Source organism: Ranitomeya imitator, chromosome 4 (assembly GCF_032444005.1).
Source record: "Ranitomeya imitator isolate aRanImi1 chromosome 4, aRanImi1.pri, whole genome shotgun sequence".
NCBI lineage: Eukaryota > Metazoa > Chordata > Amphibia > Anura > Dendrobatidae > Ranitomeya > Ranitomeya imitator.
Window position 1 is genome coordinate 41,146,199 of NC_091285.1, and position 21,561 is coordinate 41,167,759.

Below are 21,561 nucleotides of genomic sequence, written 5' to 3' on the forward strand. Positions count from 1 at the left end.
TAGATAGATAGATAGATAGATGATAGATAGATAGATAGATAGATGATAGATAGATAGATAGATAGATAGATAGATAGATAGATAGATAGATAGATAGATAGATAGATAAATAGATAGAAGATAAATAGATAATAGATATATAGATGATAGATAGAGAGATAGATAGATAGATAGATAAATAGATAGATAGATAGATAGATGATAGATAGATAGATAGATAGATGATAGATAGATAGATAGATAGATAGATAGATAGATAGATAGATAGATAAATAGATAGAAGATAAATAGATAATAGATATATAGATGATAGATAGAGAGATAGATAGATAGATAGATAAATAGATAGATAGATAGATAGATGATAGATAGATAGATAGATAAATAGATAGATAGATAGATGATAGATAGATAGATAGATAGATAGATAGATAGATAGATAGGTAGATAGATAGATAGATAGATAGATAATAGATAGAAGATAAATAGATAATAGATAGATAGATAGATAGATAGATAGATAGATAGATAGATAGATAGATAGATAGATAGATAGATGATAGATAGATAGATAGATAGATAGATAGATAGGTAGATAGATAGATAGATAATAGATAGAAGATAAATAGATAATAGATATATAGATGATAGATAGATATTTAGATAATAGATAGATATTAGTAGATAGATAATAGATAGATATTTATTTTGTGGAATAACCATGATTATTAATCACAGCTTTCATGCGTCTTGGCATGCTTTCCACCAGTCTTCCACACGGCTTCTGGCGCAAAAATGTTAGCAGTTCTTCTTTGTTTGATGGCTTGTGACTATCCATCATCCTCTTGATTACATTCCAGAGGTTTTCAATGGGGTCCAGGTCTGGAGATTGGGCTGCCCATGACAGAGCTGTAGATAGATAGATAGATAGATAGATAGATAGATAGATAGATAGATAGATAGATAGATAGATAGAAAAACTGGAGGCAGCACACCAATTGAAAAATTCAGAATTATAATAGCACATTGTGATGACATTTTCCAAATGTTTGATCCTCATAAAATATTAAAGCCTATGCTCATCTCCCGTGCCAGTGCCGTCCCCTCTGTGTCGGTACTTGTGGTCTCAGGGCTCTGGTGCTGCTGTTGTTACATCTGATGGCGGCGCCCAATCAGCACTATCCTCACTGTCTCCGACTTCAGAAACATCGAGCATGAAGAGGAAGTCCAGGCTGCAGTTGATCTCGAACTTCCTGTTCCTGCTCAGTTCTACAGGAGGCGGGGACAGTGACGCCAGCCCTGATTGGGCGCTGGGGTAACGTGTTACAACAACCACACGGGAGCTCCGGGAGACAAAACGTCAACACCGTGGGAACGGCACCAGCACGGGAGATGAGTGTAGACTATATTATTTTATGGGGACCAAGTGTGGGGTATGACAAAAGTTGTCCAAGTAGTGGACAACTTCTTAAAATTTTTCTACATCTATACATTTTAAGGAGGATCCCTACACTCCTTTAGTTAGAAACCTTAAAGGAGTTGCCCACTAATAGGACCAGCCCTTGTCATTCCCCACGTTTGGCTCCAATAAAATAATTACGCCTATTGTCACAATGTTACTGAAGCGGTGTGACACGACCTCACGATTGGTCGTCACCAGACGGCACAACGCACCAGGGGACACCAGAGAAACTTTAACGGTGAGCCCTGTCGGTAGGAAACGGGGAATGGACACCTCCTGCGCTCACCTGAGGATGTGCCCTGCTCTCACTAACATCCCTATATGGGTTCTTTCAACCCGTCACCGACCAGGATACCTAAACCCTCACTCGCCCTGCTCCTATCCCTAAGTAGGGTATTGGCAAGTGAGAACACCGGTTCCACCGCTGCACTAAGACAACACAAGGTAAGGTAAGACAGACACTGAAAGGGACAAGGTATTAAAGATAACGACACCAGATAACTCCAACACAGCTGTGGAACCACTGCTCCCAGAAAGCTCCTTCTCCCAACAAGGCCGCTGCAGAATGAACTAACAGCTGGTGCATCAGGTGACCTTTTAAAGGATGTGGGAGTGGTCACCACCCACATCAGCTGACCCAGCAACAATGCAATTACACCAGCAGGCAACTGAGAAAAAAACATTAACCCCCGATGGCTAGAAAGGAAAAAAGTTTTAATCTGCCACAGATCCAAAAATGGATCGTGACACCTATACTCACCTCCCGTGCCGGTGCCGTTCCAGCGGTGTCAGCACTCGCATTCCCGGGGCTCAAGTGGGGTTGTTATGGCCTCACTGTCTCCTCCTTTGGACATATAGTGAACAACCCCTTTAATTGTCCTTTTGTTTTTTTCTTAAATTCATGTATTTGAAACCAAAAATAATTTTTTAAACTAAGTTTTCATGAAAAATATTGCATCTTTTAAGTTTTACAGGTTCATTGTTTTTCTGCACATTCAACTTTGATGTGGTTTGTGCTCATAAATCAGCTGAGAGGAAAAAGACAGATAAAAGTTTTCCGAGCTCTCCTATTAGACCCTCAGAACAAGCTCCCTGATGGATTCTCAGCCAACGATGGAAAGTGCAACACACAGGCTGCAGAAGGCAAAGGGGGCAACATGTGTAATAAAACCCAATTACAAAATATTATTTTAGCCCATGCATTTAAATAACAATAATGATTGTACACTGTAATGTTAAGGTCATAGACAACATAAAAAGCAAACATTGATCTTCATAAGGGCAGGTGGCCATAGAATCTCTCATCAAAGACAATCGGGTAAATTATGCAAATGACACTCTGATCAAACACTCTGGCCAGAGTATAGGTATCGTCACATTAAGCAACTTGCCAACGAGAACGACAACGATCCGTGACGTTGCAGCGTCCTGGATAGCGATCTCGTTGTGTTTGACATGCAGCAGCGATCAGGATCCCGCTGTGACATCGCTGGTCGTCGCTGAAAGTCCGGAACTTTATTTGGTCGTCAGGTCGGCGTGATTCGTCATGTTTGACAGCAAAAGCAACGATGCCTGCAATGTTTTTCCATGGAGCGAACAACCAGCGAGAACGATAAGTGAGTCACTGGATCGCTCCTGCATCGTTCTGCTGTTACAGTGTTTGATGTCTCCTAGCGACCTAAACAGCGACGCTGCAGCGATCGGCTCGTTGTCTATATCGCTGCAGCGTCGCTTAATGTGACGGTACCTTAAGACCAGAGTGTGATCAGAATGTGATCAGGCTGTGAGCAGCATATGATCTTAGTGTGACCAGCATGTGATCAGAGTGTAAACAGAGTACGACCAAATTGTGATCAGAGTGTGATCAGAGTGTAAACAGAGTACGACCAGAGTGTGATCAGAGTGTGACCAGAGTGTAATCCGAGTACAACCAAAGTGTGATCAGAGTGTGATCACAGTGCAATGTAATCAGAGTAAGACCACAGTGTGATCAGAATGTGATCCACAGTGTGACCAGAATGTGACCAGTGTCATCAGAGTGTGATCAGAGTACAACCAGAGTGTGATCAGAGTGTAGTCAGAGTATGACCAGAGTGTGATCAGAGTGTAGTCAGAGTATGACCAGAGTGTGATCAGAGTGTGATCACAGTGTGATCTGGATGTGACCAGTGTGATCAGAGAGCGACCAGAGTACGACCAGAATGTGATCTGAGTGTGACCAGAATGTGATCAGAGTGTGACCGAGTGTGACCAGATCATGACCAGAGTGTGATCAGAGTACAACCAGAGTGTGATCAGAGTATGACCAGAGTGTGATCAGAGTGTGACCGAGTGTGACCAGAGTGTGATCAGAGTGTGACCAAATCATGACCAGAGTGTGATCAGAGTACAACCAGATTGTGATCAGAGTATGACCAGAATGTGATCAGAGTGTGACCGAGTGTGACCGAGTGTGACCAGAGTGTGATCAGAGTGTGACCAGAGTGTGACCAGATCATGACCAGAGTGTGATCAGAGTACAACCAGAGTGTGATCAGAGTGTAATCAGAGTATGACCAGAGTGTGATCACAGTGTGACCAGAATGTGACCAGTGTGATCAGAGTGTGATTAGAGTATGACCAGAGTATGATCAGAGTGTGACCAGAATGTGATCAGAGCGTGACCGAGTGTGACCAGAATGTGATCAGAGTGTGACCAGAATGTGACCAGTGTGATCAGAGTGCACCAGAGTAGGACCAGAATGTGATCAGAGTGTGACCAGAATGTGATCAGAGTGTGACCAGATCATGACCAGAGTGTGATCAGAGTATGACCAGAATGTGATCAGAGTGTGACCGAGTGTGACCAGAGTGTGACCAGAGTGTGACCAGAGTGTGATCAGAGTGTGATCAGAGTGTGACTGAGTGTGACCAGACTACGACCAGAGTGTTACCAGAGTACAACCAGAGTGTGATCAGAGTACGACCAGAGTGTGACCAGATCATGACCAGAGTGTGACTAGAGTGTGATCAGAGTGTGACCAGATCATGACCAGAGTGTGACCAGAGTGTCATCTGAGTATGACCAGAGTGTGATCAGAGTGTGACCAGAGTGTGATCAGAGTGTAACCAGAGTGTGACCAGATCATGACCAGAGTATGATCAGAGTGTAATCAGAGTATGACCAGAGTGTGATCACAGTGTGACCAGAATATGACCAGTGTGATCAGAGTATGACCAGAATGTGATCAGAGTGTGACCAGAATGTGATCAGAGTGTGACTGAGTGTGACCAGAGTACGACCAGAGTGTGATCAGAATGTGATCGAGTGTGACCAGAGTGTGACCGAGTGTGACCAGTGTGATCAGAGTACGACCAGAGTGTGACCATAGTGTGACCAGATCGTGACCAGAGTGTGATCAGAGTACGACCAGGGTGTAATCAGAGTGTGACCAGAATGTGATCAGAGTGTGACAGAATGTGACCAGAGTACGACCAGAATGTGATCAGAGTGTGACAGAATGTGACCAGAGTGTGATCAGAGTGTGACCATAATGTGATCAGAGTGTGACCAGAATGTGACCAGAGTGTGACCAGAGTACGACCAGAGTACGACCAGAGTGTGATCAGAATACGACCAGAGTGTGACCAGTGTGACCAGATCGTGACCAGAGTGTGATCAGAGTGTGACCAGAATGTGATCAGAGCGTGACAGAATTTGACCAGAGTACGATCAGAGTGTGATAAGAGTGTGACCAGAGTGTGATCAGAGTGCGACCAGAGTGTGACTAGATCATGACCAGAGTGAGATCAGAGTGTCTCAAATGAGAAGATGGAGAAAAAAATTTCTCCATCTTTTTCATTCTGTGAGGCTGCGAAAATCGAACTGTACTCAGATATCATCCGACTGCAGTCCGATATTCCACACGCACCCACAGTCTTGTATAGGAGCATGTGAGCCGAGTCTCTCTGCCAATTGCAGATCTGCACTGCCCCATAATATAACACTGTGCCGAGCACTATCTGGTGGAGCATAGGGTAGCACTCGGCCGTGTTATACGCTGGTGTGAGCCCTTCGACTCAGTGAACTCCCTAATAAGGTATTTGAAACTATTTTTCTTAGCTTCTCTTTTATTCCCAGCCTTTGTGTATATTTGATTTCCACCTGTAGGTGTCACTGCTCACTAAGCAATGATGATCTCCAATATTGTGCTGCGCTGCAGTTCTGCCAGTTTGCAATATACAGAGTGGGCCATTTATATGGATACACCTAAATACAATGGGAATGGTTAGTGATATTAGCTTTCTGTTTGTGGCATATTAGTATATGGGAGGGGTGGTGACCATGGCGGCCATTTTGGAGTCGGCCATTTTGGATCCAACTTTATTTTTTTCAATGGGAGGAGGGTCATGTGACATCAAACTTATTGAGAATTTGACAAGAAAAACAATGGTGTGCTTGGTTTTAACGTAGCTTTAATCTTTCATGAGTTATTTACAAGTTTATGACCACTTATAAAATGTGTTCAAAGTGCTGCCCATTGTGTTGGATTGTCAATGCGACCCTCTTCTCCCACTCTTGACACATTGATAGCAACACCGCAGAAGAAATGCTAGCACAGGCTTCAAGTATCCGTTGTTTCAGATGCTGCACATCTCGTATCTACACAGTATAGGCAATAGCCTTCAGATGACCCCAAAGATAAAAGTCTAAGGGGGTCAGATCGGGAGACCTTGGTGGCCATTCAACTGGCCCACGACGACCAATCCACTTTCCTGGAAACTGTTCATGTAGGAATGCTCGGACCTGACACCCATAATGTGGTGGTCTATGCTGTGAAGATACGAGATGTGCAGCATCTGAAACAACGGATACTGGAAGCCTGTGCTAGCATTCCTTCTGCGGTGTTGCTATCAGTGTGTCAAGAGTGGGAGAAGAGGGTTGCATTGACAATCCAACACAATAGGCAGCACTTTGAACACATTTTATAAGTGGTCATAAACTTGTAAATAACTCATGAAAGCATAAAGTTACGTTAAAACCAAGCACACCATTGTTTTTCTTGTGAAATTCTCAATAAGTTTGATGTGTCACATGACCCTCTTCCCATTGAAAAAAATAAAGTTGGAAATTGTTAAAAAAAAAACCTTTTATTTTGTCGCCATTTTCCAAGCCCTCTGCTTGCGCGTGTTATATGCAGCTGTCAGAGATTGACAGCGGTATATAACAAGTTAACAGTCGCGGTGGAGCTCTGATCCACTCGCAGCTTTTAAAGGCACATGATGGCTAACTAAATCAACCATCATCTGCCGAGAAAGATGTATGGCATACGTCATGAAGAGATTAACAGCCCTGGCTTTTAATATAGTCCATTTCCCATGGGCCTTTTTTAGCCCTTATCTTTGGACTTACACTACCCGCCACCACTTAATGAAGTCCACTTGGGGGGGTTGAGATCCTTTTATGATATCCGCCATTAACCACATCCACCATCTTTGAGGACCCCTTCCCCCAGCCACACTACTGTGGCATAAAGATTGAAAGATCACAAAATGACAATTCATACAATATTGTCCCCATTTCCAGATCCAAATCCCACATCGAAAAGTGCCCAATAATAAAGGCAGGAGAGATGGGTGGGAGATTGCTTCCCTTTGGGCTGTGCCTATAATGGCTGCTCCCCCTCTAAAGGTCGTCACCTTATAAAATCCCCCCTCCTCCCACTTAGTCCGGCCAACTTTGATGTCACCCCCCTTTTCTTAACCCTTCCTGTACCTAATCCGCTTATTGACTTCATTTCCCGCCCCAAACCCAGGCATGTCGGCCTCCGTTTTACGGTAGGGCCCATTACGGCCTCACATTGTAAGCAGAGAAATTGGATAATGAAGCCCAGAAGATACAATATTTTTGAGTCCTCAAGAAGGTTGAGGGTATGTAAAGTATATGAGAATTTAGCTGTAAATGATAATACAGGGCAGTAGCTGGAGGCCTAACTAGGGCATGAAGAACACCGACAAACCACCTTGCCTTGGCCAACATTCATAGAGATAGAGGGGTCAAAAAGAACTTTCGAGAAAGCCTAGACTATGCTCTGTATAAGGACTATGTGGTAAGAGCTTGTGTGGGTGTGTGCCCGGGGTTTATGGCCTACACAGATCCATCTACCCCAGAGTTCCCCAAGTCCGGTCCACAAGAGCCACCAACAGGTCATGTTTTCAGGATTTCCTTAGTATTGCACAGGCGATAATTGCATCACCTGCACAGGCATTAATTCCATCACCTGTGCAATACTAAGGAAATCCTGAAAACATGACCTGTTGGTGGCTCTTGAGGACCGGACTTGGGGAACACTGATCTACCCATATTCCAAAAGTCACAATAGGGCATATTCTCTAAAACTTGACTACATTTGTCTGAATCTTGTTTTCTTCGATTTCCCTGTGATGGCCACCATTGCATTTCCATGTGCAGATCATTACCCCTTTATAAGAACATATTGCGTTCAGCCCGAATGTCATCCTTTCCAATGTTAATGGTGCGAGCGTAGACAATGGCACTTCATCGCTGTCATTACGCATCCACGTGTCCTGCCTGATGTATTGTAATCATTATATTGGACCGCATCTTTTCTTCATGCCCTCTGGTTGCCGGCATTGGTCCATTGCGCTCATTCATTAATTGCATTTTATTCCTTCCAATACATTTTTCTTATTATTTCGCAAAAAAGGCAAACGCCCCGACAGTCAGTGAACTGTGTAAGGTCTCGTTTCGGCAAAGTTTCCATAGAAAAGTGTAGGAAAAATTCAGCACTTTTCTTTAACCAGCTGAATACGTGGAATAAATATAGGGCAATTACTCTTAAAAGTCAAAGTAGAGATATAAGTCCTTAACTATTTTTTGTATCTAATGTCTATTAATATTACGTTCCGGTCTTCTGTGCCAGGTCTCTTATTTTCCGAAATAATTTTCCAAATTATGTTCTACCCATAAAAATGAGAGCCATGCCTGTCATGTCAGTGTGAGGAGACTTATAGGCCATGCATGCTCCTCTGGGAGATGAAATAAGTAAATTGTCTCTTCAGAGTGGAACAGGACTAAAACTCTAGCGCCACCTATTGGAAGCAGCGATCCTAAAAGTCAATATCGTCTGCTTCCAATAGGTGGAGCTAGAGTTCTAGCCCTCTTCCTCTCTGAAGAGACAATTTGCACCTTTTGCACAGACGGTGAGTGTCCCACCACTAGGACCTGGAACTGGAAGCCCCGACAGAGAATTTTAATCCGTTGTCACAAGATGTCTCCATTCATTCTCTTTGGGTCGCAGCAACCAAATCCCAACTGTTTAACAAGTTGTCTCCTATCCTGTGGATAAGTATTAACTTGTTTTCACCCTCATGACCCTCTTAATTACCATCGGCCCAGCCCGTCTAATGTATGTAACGATGTTCTGACTCTTCCCTCACCACCCCATCTTAGATATTGGTAATGGAAGGATTAGGCATGTTGAATTTAACATGCCTAACCCTTTGTTCCCACAGGAGATAGGCTGGCTCCCTCTAGTGGTGGCTGCATCCAGCTGATACTACATAATTGATCAAGTCAGAAAAATAGTTTTATAAATAAATCTTTAAAAACAAAAATAATAATCAGAATTTTGGGAATAAAATTGAATGGTTGATGTTAACTTTGTCAGTGTGAAGTAGGCCCCATACTGAGCGCTCTGTGATTTCTGTGTACACCCCCGGCGAAGAATCCAGTGACGGCACAGTTCTCATTTTGCTATAAATACTCGTTAGTCTGGAACTGGTTAAGCCCAAAACACAAATATACAGACATTTATACAAGAAGTGTTATCATAAAATATGCAGTTGTCATAATAATTCAGTTTCTTTTTATTTTCAGGCCGAACACTTGGCTCTGGAGCATTTGGCAGAGTTGTAGAAGCTACGGCTCACGGATTAGGACACGCTCAGTCAACCACAAAAGTAGCTGTAAAAATGCTGAAATGTGAGTGTTATAAAATTTTATGGCTGGGATTATAGATTTTTAAAAATTATTTTAAAATTTTTTTTTTGTATATTCCATTTTTCTCGCAGCCACTGCTCGGAGCAGCGAGAAACAGGCACTAATGTCAGAACTGAAGATTATGAGCCATCTGGGACCGCACTTAAATATTGTCAATTTGTTGGCTGCTTGCACCAAAGCAGGTAAATCTAGGTTTGCATTGTTGAAATGTCAGCTGATAAAATAAAATATCATTATCAATAAATTCCTAAACGCTTTTACTTAGCAAAAAGTACTAGTTTTATGTAGGGAGGTAATCCCTATAGTAGATTAAAATGGAAGCCATCTTGTTACACTGATAGAACCTGTCCGACTGTGTTAGTAGAGCAGGAGCCTGTGAGTAGGAAGCTCCCGCCCATTCTTCGTGAGTAGGAAGCTCCCGCCCATTCTTCGTGAGTAGGAAGCTCCCGCCCATTCTTCGTGAGTAGGAAGCTCCCGCCCATTCTTCTTGGGTAGGAAGCTCCCGCCCATTCTTCGTGAGTAGGAAGCTCCCGCCCATTCTTCATGGGTAGGGAGCTATGCTAAAGAGGGGATATTCTGATCTAATACTTGACTTAGGGTACCGTCACACTATAACATTTCGATCGCTACGACTGTACGATTCGTGACGTTCCAGCGATATCGTTACGATTTCGCTGTGTCTGACACGCAGCAGCGATCAGGGATCCTGCTGAGAATCGTACGTCGTAGCAGATCGTTTAGAACTTTCTTTCATCGCTGGATCTCCCGCTGTCATCGCTAGATCGGTGTGTGTGACACCGATCTAGCGATCTAGCGATGCGATCCAGCGATGCGTTCGCTTGTAACCAGGGTAAACATCGGGTAACTAAGCGCAGGACCGCGCTTAGTTACCCGATGTTTACCCTGGTTACAAGCGTTAAACTAAAAAAAAACAAACAGCACATACTTACATTCTGGTGTCCGTCAGGTCCCTTGCAGTCTGCTTCCAGCACTGTGACTGCCGGCCGTAAAGTGAAAGCAGAGCACAGCGGCTGTGCTTTCACTTTCACTTTACGGCCGGCAGTCACTGAGTGCGGGAACCAGACTGCAAGGGACCTGACGGACACCAGAATGTAAGTATGTGCTGTTTGTTTTTTTTTAGTTTAACGCTTGTAACCAGGGTAAACATCGGGTAACTAAGCGCGGTCCTGCGCTTAGTTACCCCATGTTTACCCTGGTTACCCAGGGACCTCGGCATCTTGGTCGCTGGAGAGCGGTCTGTGTGACAGCTCCCCAGCGACCACACTACGATTTACCTACGATCACGGCCAGGTCATATCGCTGGTCGTGATCGTAGGTAAATCGTATAGTGTGACGGTACCCTTACCAGTGGTGTTGAGATAAGAAGAAGCTGGCAACACTTCTGTCCACCTCTTATCTAATACTGGAGATACCAAAAGTGCAGAGGTGAGAAGAGGCTGTTCACACTGCTGTCCTCTCTGTCTATGTGATCTAATTGTGTAGATACCAGGGTTGCTGAGATAAGAAGAGATTCCTCACACTGCTGTCCACCCTGTCTATCTGATCTAATTCTGGAGATACCAGGGGTGCTGAGATAAGAAGAGATTCCTCACACTGCTGTCCACCCTGTCTGTCTGATCTTATACTGGAAGTACCAGTGGTGCTGAGGAAAGACGCTGTCACACTTCTGTCCACCTCTGTTCTAATACTGGAGATGCCAGAAGCGCTGACGTAAGAAGAGACTGTTCACACTGCTGTAGATCCTGTCTATCTGATCTAATTCTGGATTTACCGGGGTTACTGAAGTAAGAAGAGCCTGCTCACACTGTTGACCACTCTGTCTATCTGATCTAATTCTGGAGATACAACGGATGCTGAGGTAAGAAGATGCTGCTTACACTACTGTCCACCTTGTCTATCTGATCTAATTCTGGAGATACAACGGATGCTGAGGTAAGAAGAAGCTGCTTACACTGCTGTCCACCCTGTCTATCTGATCTAATACTGGAGATACCATGAGTGCTGAGGTAAGAATAGACTGTTCACACTGCTGTCCACCATGTCTATCTAATCTAATTCTGGAGATACCAGTGGTGTGAGGTAAAAGGGGTCCTCTCACACTGCTGTCCACCCTGTCTATCTGATCTAATACTGGAAATACCAGTGTTGCTGATGTAAGAAGAGGCTGCTCACACCGTGGCTCATCTCTGTCAGGTCTAATTCTGCTGTCCGTCCTGTCTGATCTAATTCTGGAGATACCAGTGGTGTTGAGGTAAAAGGGGTCCTCTCACACTGCTGTCCACCCTGTCTATCTGATCTAATACTGGAAATACCAGTGTTGCTGATGTAAGAAGAGGCTGCTCACACCGTGGCTCATCTCTGTCAGGTCTAATTCTGCTGTCCATCATGTCTGATCTAATTCTGGAGATACCAGTGGTGTTGAGGTAAGAAGGAGCTGCTCATACTGCTGTACACTCTGTCTATCTGACCCATTTCTGGAGATACCAAGGGTGCTGATGTAAGAAGGGGCTGCTCACACTGCTGTCCACATTGTCTTCAAATAACTACTGTGACCTGGGGACACTTTATGCCATTCGCTGTCAAGCTATCTCAAGGTCAACAGTTTCCTACTGCACACGTTCCTGTCCTATTAACATTCTATGACTGGTTTCAACCAGATGTAACAAGATGGCAGCCATTTTAGAGTACTTATTCTTTTGACAACAAAATTGTGATTTGCTAATTAAAAGTAATTAAGAATATATTTGAATTTACATTTCTGTTATTTTTCTTTTTTTCTTCCATTCATGGAGAACACTTTTAAGATTGCCATACATAACTAATAGGTGTCAGGCAAACAATCTTTCGGCCGACAGCTATTCCTAACAAGCTCCCTGATATGAACGCTCAGTAAGGCTTCATAACACATAGTGAGCTGGGGTGTCCTTTTCTATGCTGTGCTTCCGGCACCCTGAACCAAAATGAGGACAGACTACATTTATTTGGAGAAAACATCTTCATCATCTAAAGCTAAAAACACTCAAACTATGTCTTCTAGATTATAACTTTTACATTTTTTTTTATTAGGGCCTATATATATAGTTACAGAATATTGCCGATACGGAGATCTTGTGGATTATCTACATAAAAACAAGCATACCTTTCTCCAATACTATGCTGAAAGGAGCCGGAAGGAAAACGAAGTCTACAGTAATGCCTCCACGGGGGAAAGGTTGTCAAGGTAGAACCTATGTTCGTAAACTGTACACATTGGCTTTGACCCTGGAAAACTTTGCATGTGTGAAATGAATGGAAGACTAGTGGACACATTTTGAGTTTTTCATTTGTAACATATCTCTTAGTTGCTAACTAACCCTGGATTTCCCAGTTCCACTGGGCCAGAAAGGGTTAGTATTTATGTATATCCTGTCCAGAAGTGGGTGTTCTGGGACAGTTTTTGGCATTCCAAGTGGTTGGGGGCTTGACTTAAAGACGCACTTCCATCAATGTTTTTATCCTCTTAATATATTGCAGTCATCATATCATATAGCACTGTGTACTTACAATTGCTCATTTTGCGCTTCTACCCAGCTAATTCTTCTCTTTTATCTGCTCTATGTAGAAACAGGAAGTCTCTTTCCCCTGCATTTATCATTCCCCTCTTCAACTCCTGACCCAGCTGCTCTGATTCCCCCTCTGTCAGGGACTTTTGCAGAAACTTATGACTCATACAGGGAAAATTAACCTCCTGTTTCTACATAGAGATTAGAAGGATTAAGCTAGTCAGTTTTTAATCACATGATGTCATAGTGTGTAAGTACACAGTGCTGTATAATATGATGACTGCAATATATTAAGGGGATAAAAACTTTAATGGGAGGAAGAGGAGGAGCGCTTCATTAAACATCCTGATTTGTTAGTTCCAGCATAAAAATGACCGTATGGCCTAACCAGTTCAGAACAACGTTTACATTTTTGTGGTTATACAAAAATAGTATTAAAATGTTTATTAGATTATATATCAGGTTCTTAGAATATTAACCTTCTTTGGACCAAATAAAAATTAGAACACTAGGAAAAAAAAACCAGAATGCCTCATAGTCAATAAATTACACCATTAGACCTTCCCCATCAAAGGCAGACAACTCCTAAGACCTGCCATAAATAATTTTTAACCATGACCATCTACGATCAGCTTGTCTGAAAGTGTCTCATACAGATGCACCTGATCATATTTTTCTGCAAATTTTGTGAAGGACTACAATTTCTCACAATCCAAATACAATACATTAATCGAACATGTTGCCAAAAACCTTGGGAGGGTGCAATTCACTTCACAGCCGGAGGCTGGAACACATATATGTACATATACCATATCCATCTACAGTTGTTGTCTTCTTCCATTCATTTCAGGATATGTCACTCTAAGAGCGAAGGTAAGGAGAGATAATCAGTTGGGACATATATTTGGTGCAGTTCATTTTTAACGGAAACAAAGAGCTTGAATAGCAAAAATAATTACCTTTCTGGATCCTTGTTTCCACCAATAAAAGTCCAAATCTAAAGCTTAGACTTGTGTTGGCCGACCGGCCAATGTCGACAGGTTCATCTGACAGTCTAATGTGTATGTGGGTGCCAGCCGACTGATGGTCAATGCCACATGTCGAATTGCGGACTGCCACTTGCATTGTTCTTCCTGAGATAAGCCGCCAGCTGATGTGTCAACCACACCCAAGCTAACTTTCTTCCTACTCTCAGTATTCTGATCTCTCATCTTTTCTTTTCAGTCACATCTCAGTTTCAGTAGAAAGTGATGGTGGTTACATGGACATGAGCAAGGACGACATTTACTATGTGCCAATGCTTGACCTTAAGGATGAAATCAAATATGCTGAGATAGAACCTTGCAACTATGGAACCACCTATGAACTAGGACATTACTCCAATTCTGGTCAGTATCACATTAAGGACAACAATCAATTCAGATTTTTAGAATATATCTCAAAAGTTTAAAACCAGTGCACAAACATATAAGGGAGAGCTACAGGATTGGAAGAAATGGTCTATTTTTTCCAAGACTAGCAACACCATTATCTGGTCCCACTGGTGGGTTCGACCATCATTCATGAATGCGTATCCCCAGACTCAGTCTTTGGTTGTAGCTTTTCTTTTAAGTAATAATTAATTTAAGGAGCTGCTTCTGCTTCACAAGCCCTTTTTAATTGCTGGTTCATATACTACTTAATTCACCCAGGTTCAATTAAACAAAAAAAAATAATCCCATTACCAGCAGGGTAAACTATGGCCAGACATACATTTCAAAGTCACATGTTACAGATTCTGGGCTTGGCCTTCTAGAAAAAGATCTACTTTATTCCCCTGCAATTTGGCTAATAGAGGAGAATCCCGAGCAGACAAATATACAGGGCATTTTGAAAGGAATATCCTTCAAGATATGTCATGTTTATAGCCCAAGTAACATTTATTTTCTTTTTTCTAATTCCAAAGCTCCAGAAAGAACAAGCTATTCTACTGTAATCAATGAATCACCGGTCCTCAGCTTTACTGATTTAATTGGATTCAGCTACCAAGTTGCAAATGGAATGGACTTTCTTGCATCTAAAAATGTAAGTCAATAGAAAAAATATTTCACAATGTTGCAGTGAACTAATTCATTGCCATCTTGGACTTTAATCACATATCAATAGGGTATGTCATAAAAGCCCGATAGACGCGGGTTATACCTCTGGTATTTGCATCTATCTCAAATCCCATCTGGCACCACTTGGACTGGAGGCAAATCCACACGTGTTTGCTAGGTCTGTTTGCTTATCGAATTCTAATATGTCTTAATCCACAGTGTGTTCACCGAGATTTGGCCGCAAGGAACGTATTGATCTGTGAGGGAAAACTAGTGAAAATTTGTGACTTTGGGTTAGCCAGAGACATCGTGAGGGACTCCAACTACATATCCAAAGGCAACGTAAGTTTTTCTATTTTCATAGAGCAATTTCTCATTTTCTCAAGAAAATAGTTGTTAAATTATTCATAACTTCTTTATTAAGAAACACCATAACACAGCATTGAGATTTAGATCTCGTTTTCTCCCTCGCATGTTCGAAAACCCATGACTACTCCTTCTACTAAACATGACCAAAAATACTAAGGCTCCACTAGACGGAGGAAATTCAGGGTTGTGACTTATCAGCCATGTTTTTAAACGGTGATCTGAAGTTTATATTTTTTAGAAGAGTTTCACTTTTTAAGAGGATCTTTCACAAACCCCGATTTGTCCATTTTAATAAATAATTGTATTCTTCATGAAATTACAATATTAAAATATATTTTTCTCACTTCTCAGTATTAGGCCATTCTTGTTATTCTTCACTAAAACTTGTGAATATTTTGCCAACTTTGTTGCCCCTTGGGGGCGTGAATCTACACAGACTGAACCTGTCCAATCTTTGCGGTGGACCTCTTTATCAAGCAGAATAGGACTACCTAGCTGTCAGTTTATTCCAAAATATTTCAGAGAATATAAGGGGAATGGTAAAAAAGGATGATTCAGAATTGTTCTTTATGTGGAACTCAAGCATTTACGAAAAGTATTACTTGATAGCCAATCAAAAATGTCTGGTTCTGCCAGACATAGAAGGGGGTTCCAAACTACTGACCATCTCAATGATGTCCATCCTTAGAAGGGTTGTCTTTATGAGATAACCTGTCAAAAATGTCTTCTTGCCTCGTAATTATCCCGTAATCAATGGCCATGGATCTTTGGCCTTGAGATCAGAATAATCCGAAGTAGACAGTTTACCTACAGTAATTGAAGAGACTTCAATATAAATTAGATTTTCCAAAAAATAAATAGCAATGGAAATCTCTCTAATTTTTGCCAAGTATTTGGCATAAATTTATTTGGTTAATTAATGGTCTATTATCTCTACTAATATTTAGTGTTAAAATTCTAAACCAAATCCTAAAATATATGGTCCTGGAAGCAGGTGATTACTTCTTCACAGAATAATAGAAGGATACTATTTTCTTAATGAGATACATCATTTTCTTTGAACTTTGAATCTATAGATTTTGTCTTATATATTGTATTCTAGTTTACCTCCCACATGTATGAAACTTTCCTAAGCAGAAGTATATGGCACCAATTGTGCAATAAAGTTTAAAATAAAAGTTTCTGTGTTTCATTGCAACATATCGTCTCAACAAATGTGTATTTCTTGGACACATGCACACATCTTATAAGACTAAGGCCAGGATTATACCATCAGCATTGACCATCTGAAAGTTATGGTACTACCACAGGTTTACTGTGACTCAAAAGTAATCTCAGCTTTTACTATATTGTGAAAATTTGATTTTTTACTATTTTGCTATGATTTTTAACTTGCAGAAGACCCAATATCTCCATTGTCCCCTAGCCCAAATCACTATGGTATGGCACAAGCTAAATTGTGAGGTCTTCCCATGTTGCATTAGATTCTAGAGATACTAGTCACATCGGTGGATATGTTGTTCCTGTCTCTGAGTTGAGAAATATGTGTACTAGGCACTTATTGATGACATGTCTTCCAGTGAGTTCCTCTGATAATCATGGTCCATGTTAGTCCATTCTGTTATAAAGACAATAAAGAACATAGAAACACAGGTTAGTCCGGTCATCGCAAACCAATTTGCAGCCTACAATCTGCAGTAACCACCGATCGACCAAACCACTGCACGACCAGCTCTATCCTCACCTACTGTATCCTCACCCATCCCTTGTAGACTGTGAGCCTTCACGGGCAGGGTCCTCTCTCCTCATGTACCAGTTGTGACTTGTATTGTTTAAGATTATTGTACTTGTTTTTATCATGTATACTCCTCCTCACATGTAAAGCGTCTTGGAATAAATGGCGCTATAATAATAAATAATAATAATAATAATGATCTCCTGAGCCACATTGATCAACCTTATGTTGAGTTTTGGGACAGGAGACCTGCAGCTGATCCTGACATCACAGTCCATACTTAGATTGTGAATGTTGGACTCGTAAGACCGGCCTTAGAATAAGAACCATGCTTAGATTCTCATGCTTCATATCAAACACAACATCTTGTTGTACTTGAAACGACGCAACTTTTATAGACACAGTTATCCAATATATTTACTTTAGAACCAACAAGAAACTTTCCCATTGACCGAACTTCTGTTTTGCAATATCTATCATGTGTAAATTATGACCTATAATAAGGTTTAAGAATTACTGAAATCTTTTTCGTTCATTGTAGACTTTCCTTCCTCTGAAGTGGATGGCACCTGAAAGCATTTTTAACAATCTGTACACAACTCTCAGCGATGTCTGGTCCTTTGGAATCCTTCTTTGGGAAATATTCACATTGGGTATGAGAAATGTTGATGACAAATTAGGGGCAATGTCAAAATACCTGGGTTAGGGCACTAATGGGATTTAGTTATATGATAGTCACAGTAAAACTTTTTACTCATAGTGCGAACAAAAGGAGCCTGAAACTTAAAGGGATATTCTCAAATTGGAAAATATTGGGATAGGGGATAACTTCCCGATCACTGGTGGTCTGATCTCTGTAACCCTCACTGATCCTGAGGAAGAGCCCCATGTGATTGAAGTGGTGGTCGATGATGCCCACCTCCTCACTATTCATTCTTAATGGGACTACTGGAGATAGTCAAGTGCAGTGCTTGGTTGGTCTTCGGCATTCCTATAAGAATGAATGATGTGTCAGTGCACTTGATCAACCAATGCTCAGTTAACCCAGGGCTCTTCAAAGCCCCTATTCTTGGGATCGGTGGGTGTTCCAGAGGATGGATCCCTAGCAATCAGGAAATTGTCACCTTTCCATGAATAAGGGATAACTTCCAAACTCAATTAACCATTAATTGCATACTTAGCTAACAATTGTGTCACGATTTCATCACTCATGGTCTCCTAAAGACGCTGTGAGTGACAGCTCAGCCACCCTATAAGATCAGGGGTGTGCTGGGCTGTCAGTATTGTGAGTGACAGCCTAGTAACCCAATCAGAAGCAGGGGCGTCAGTATTGTGAGTGACAGCTCAGCTGCCCAATATGGTGAGGTCTGTGAGGTTTCCTCCAAGGGTCACCCATTCAGAATGATTACCTGGCTATTTAGCTGGCTGGCCATGGTCAGACCATTGCCAACCATAGCCTTGCTTCTTGGTGTGTTTGCTCTGTGCTCAGTGTTCTAATCTTTGTTGCCTGACCCCAGACTTTGCCTTTGACTATTCTGTTGTCATACCCCTTTTGTTTTTGATGTACTCTCCTGGCATTTGACTTCTGACTCCTTAGCTAAATAGCCAGGTTATCACCCTAAACTGGTGACACCTGGAGGAGCCCTCGCCAGATTGGGCAATTGAGCTGTCACTCACAGCGTCCTTAGGACACAGTGAATGGTGGAATCTTGACAAATTGTTAATTGAAACACTCAGAAAAACATTCTCGAAATACTACTGTTCTGGATTTCCATTGGTTTCAAATTAAGACCAACAAGCCTAGATGGATGTCCTTGACTTCAAAGTGATTATGTAGACATATACTCCCACCAGATCTTACTTCAGGCAAGGAAAGTCTCAAATGCACGCGGAATGGGACAGTTCCGGAGTCAACCATCTGACACCCTGCAACTATTATGCAAGTATCCAAATTTGATCTGAGCATGATGCTTGTCTGAAGGTTGCCTCTATATCTGACCCACCAGATTGGGCAGGAGGATATATCCGAACACCTTTTATTAAGTTCAGCTAGCTAGGACATGTTTTCAAACACACTGCTTTCATGGCACTATTATAGATGATCTGGGAATCTATAACACTAGTGCTCATACATCATTAGCTCACCTATAAGTATGAACCCTGAGGCATGAAAAAATTTGTATCCAACAGTCTCCTGCTGTTTGGACCTCCAGCAATCAGCTATGATCTATGGAATAACTAGAAAGTGTTTAATATCTCACCAGTGCCCCAAACAGTAAAAATTGTGTATTACACAGCTGTAACTGACAACAATGAGCTCAAAAGTAGGCACACCACATAAGTAGACCATATAGCTTCAGAGCAAAGCTCTAGTGGGTTTCTCCCTTTTCCAATTGGGTAATAAGAAACTGCAGGATTTTCCTTCCCAGAGAAATTACACTTTTAGCAAAAGAAGTAATGGAGGCCTGGACTTTCTCTTCTTAAGATATCAGTCAATGGTTTGAAATGAATGGATGTTCCATTAAGGTGTTGGAAAAGATTTTTTACCCAAGTAACATATAGCGTAGTTACATGTTCACTGTGATTTCCCCCTATACAATCTCCTTATTCCATTTGGTTGTTAATCTACCACAATTTCCATGTAAAACATTATATGCATCTATGATAAATTTATGTGTAAGTGTACATACATATTATACAAATGTTATCCATCCCGATAGGTGGCACACCATACCCGGAATTGGCGATGAATGAACAGTTCTACAATGCCATAAAGCGAGGCTATCGGATGTCAAAACCATCGTACGCCTCAGAAGAAGTGTAAGTTACAACAGATTTAGTTTACAGTTATTTTAATAATTTTTGACATAAAAAAACAAACAATAAAAACTGCTTTGAAAAAGCAAACAAATACAAAGGTATCATACATCGAAAACGATGACCAGCACTGGGGTCTTGAGATTGAATCCATCCAGCCAAGTCTGATTGTTCTCATGTGGTTGTGTAGGATTCCTACATAATATTGTTTATTCTTACATGCTAAAAACATGCTGATAAATTAATTGGCTTCCTATGAAATTAACCCTTAAAGTGACCCTCCATCCTGTCCTTCGCCAGTCACGATACATTTTGCATGCATAGTCACTATACCGGCTGACCTCCGGTCTTCTCTCATTGCCTCTTCCTCTGCTCCTGGCATTGGGGCCATTTTTAATCCAGCATGGCCGCTGCAAGGGGACCCGAAATGTAAGTCTCAACCACACCTCTCCTGCCTTTCATGTGCTAAGGGTTGGACATGAGCTTAAAGGGAACCTGTCAGGTCTCCCATGCCTTCCAACCAAGCAGCATTAACATAACTGTACAATTCTATTCACTGAAATCTATGTTTAAAGAAAGTAGTTTTTAACTTCCACTTTTCGAATGTTAATTAGGACTTTGACTAGCCAATGGGGTGTTAGTTTCCCCAGTCTAGTCACCTCTCTTTCCATGTTATGACAGCCCTGTGGGTGTGATAATATCATTTGCATGAGCTGGCCTGGAAAAAGGGGAGGATTTCAGTGAATAGCATTATACAGGGTTGGCTAGGCAGGGAATTTCATCATTTATACAGTGGGGAAAATAATAATTTTATTTTTTGCAAGTTTTCTCACCTGCAAAGAATAGAGAGGTCTGTCATTTTTATCGTAGGTACACTACAACTGTGAGAGACAGAGTCTTCAAAAAAATCCAGAAAATCACATTGTATGATTTTTACATAATTAATTTGCATTTCATTGCATGAAATAAGTATTTGCTACAATAGAGAAACAGAACTTAATATTTGGTTACAGAAATCTTTGTTTGCAATTACAGAGGTCAGACATTCCCTGTAGTTCTTGACCAAGTTTGCACATACTATAGCAGGGATTTTGGCCCACTCCTCCATACAGATCTTCTCCAGATCTTTCAGGTTTCAAGGATATCGCTGGGCAACATTGAATTTCAGCTCCCTCCAAAGATTTTCTGTTGGGTTCAGGCCTGGAAACTGGCAAGGTCACTCCAGGACCTTGAAATGCTTTTTACGGTGGCATTCCTGGCTGTGTGTTTTGGGTCATTGTCATGGGAGGCCCAGCCATGACACATCTTCAATGCTATTACTGAGGGAAGGAGGTTAGCCAAAATCTCTCGATACATGACTCCATCCATTCTCCCTTCAATACGAAGCAGTCATCCTGTCCACTTTGCAGAAAAGCACCCCCAAACTATGATGTTTTCCCCACCATGCTTCACGGTTGGGATGGTGTTCTTGTGGTTGTACTCATCCTACTTCTTCCTCCAAACACAGCGAGTGGAGTTGATACCAAAAAAGTTCT

General features: G+C 41.7%; 1 protein-coding gene across 1 annotated transcript in view; it reads left to right on the forward strand.

Annotated features, from left to right (window-relative positions):
- PDGFRB (platelet derived growth factor receptor beta) overlaps positions 1 to 21,561 on the forward strand; it is a 132,593-nt gene that overhangs the window by 99,159 nt on the left and 11,873 nt on the right. The window contains exons 13-20 of the mRNA XM_069763587.1: positions 9,342 to 9,446; positions 9,536 to 9,646; positions 12,552 to 12,705; positions 14,252 to 14,415; positions 14,973 to 15,091; positions 15,325 to 15,447; positions 17,751 to 17,862; positions 19,930 to 20,029. Coding sequence (XP_069619688.1) covers positions 9,342 to 9,446; positions 9,536 to 9,646; positions 12,552 to 12,705; positions 14,252 to 14,415; positions 14,973 to 15,091; positions 15,325 to 15,447; positions 17,751 to 17,862; positions 19,930 to 20,029 — 988 coding nt within the window. The remainder of the gene's footprint in view (positions 1 to 9,341; positions 9,447 to 9,535; positions 9,647 to 12,551; positions 12,706 to 14,251; positions 14,416 to 14,972; positions 15,092 to 15,324; positions 15,448 to 17,750; positions 17,863 to 19,929; positions 20,030 to 21,561) is intronic.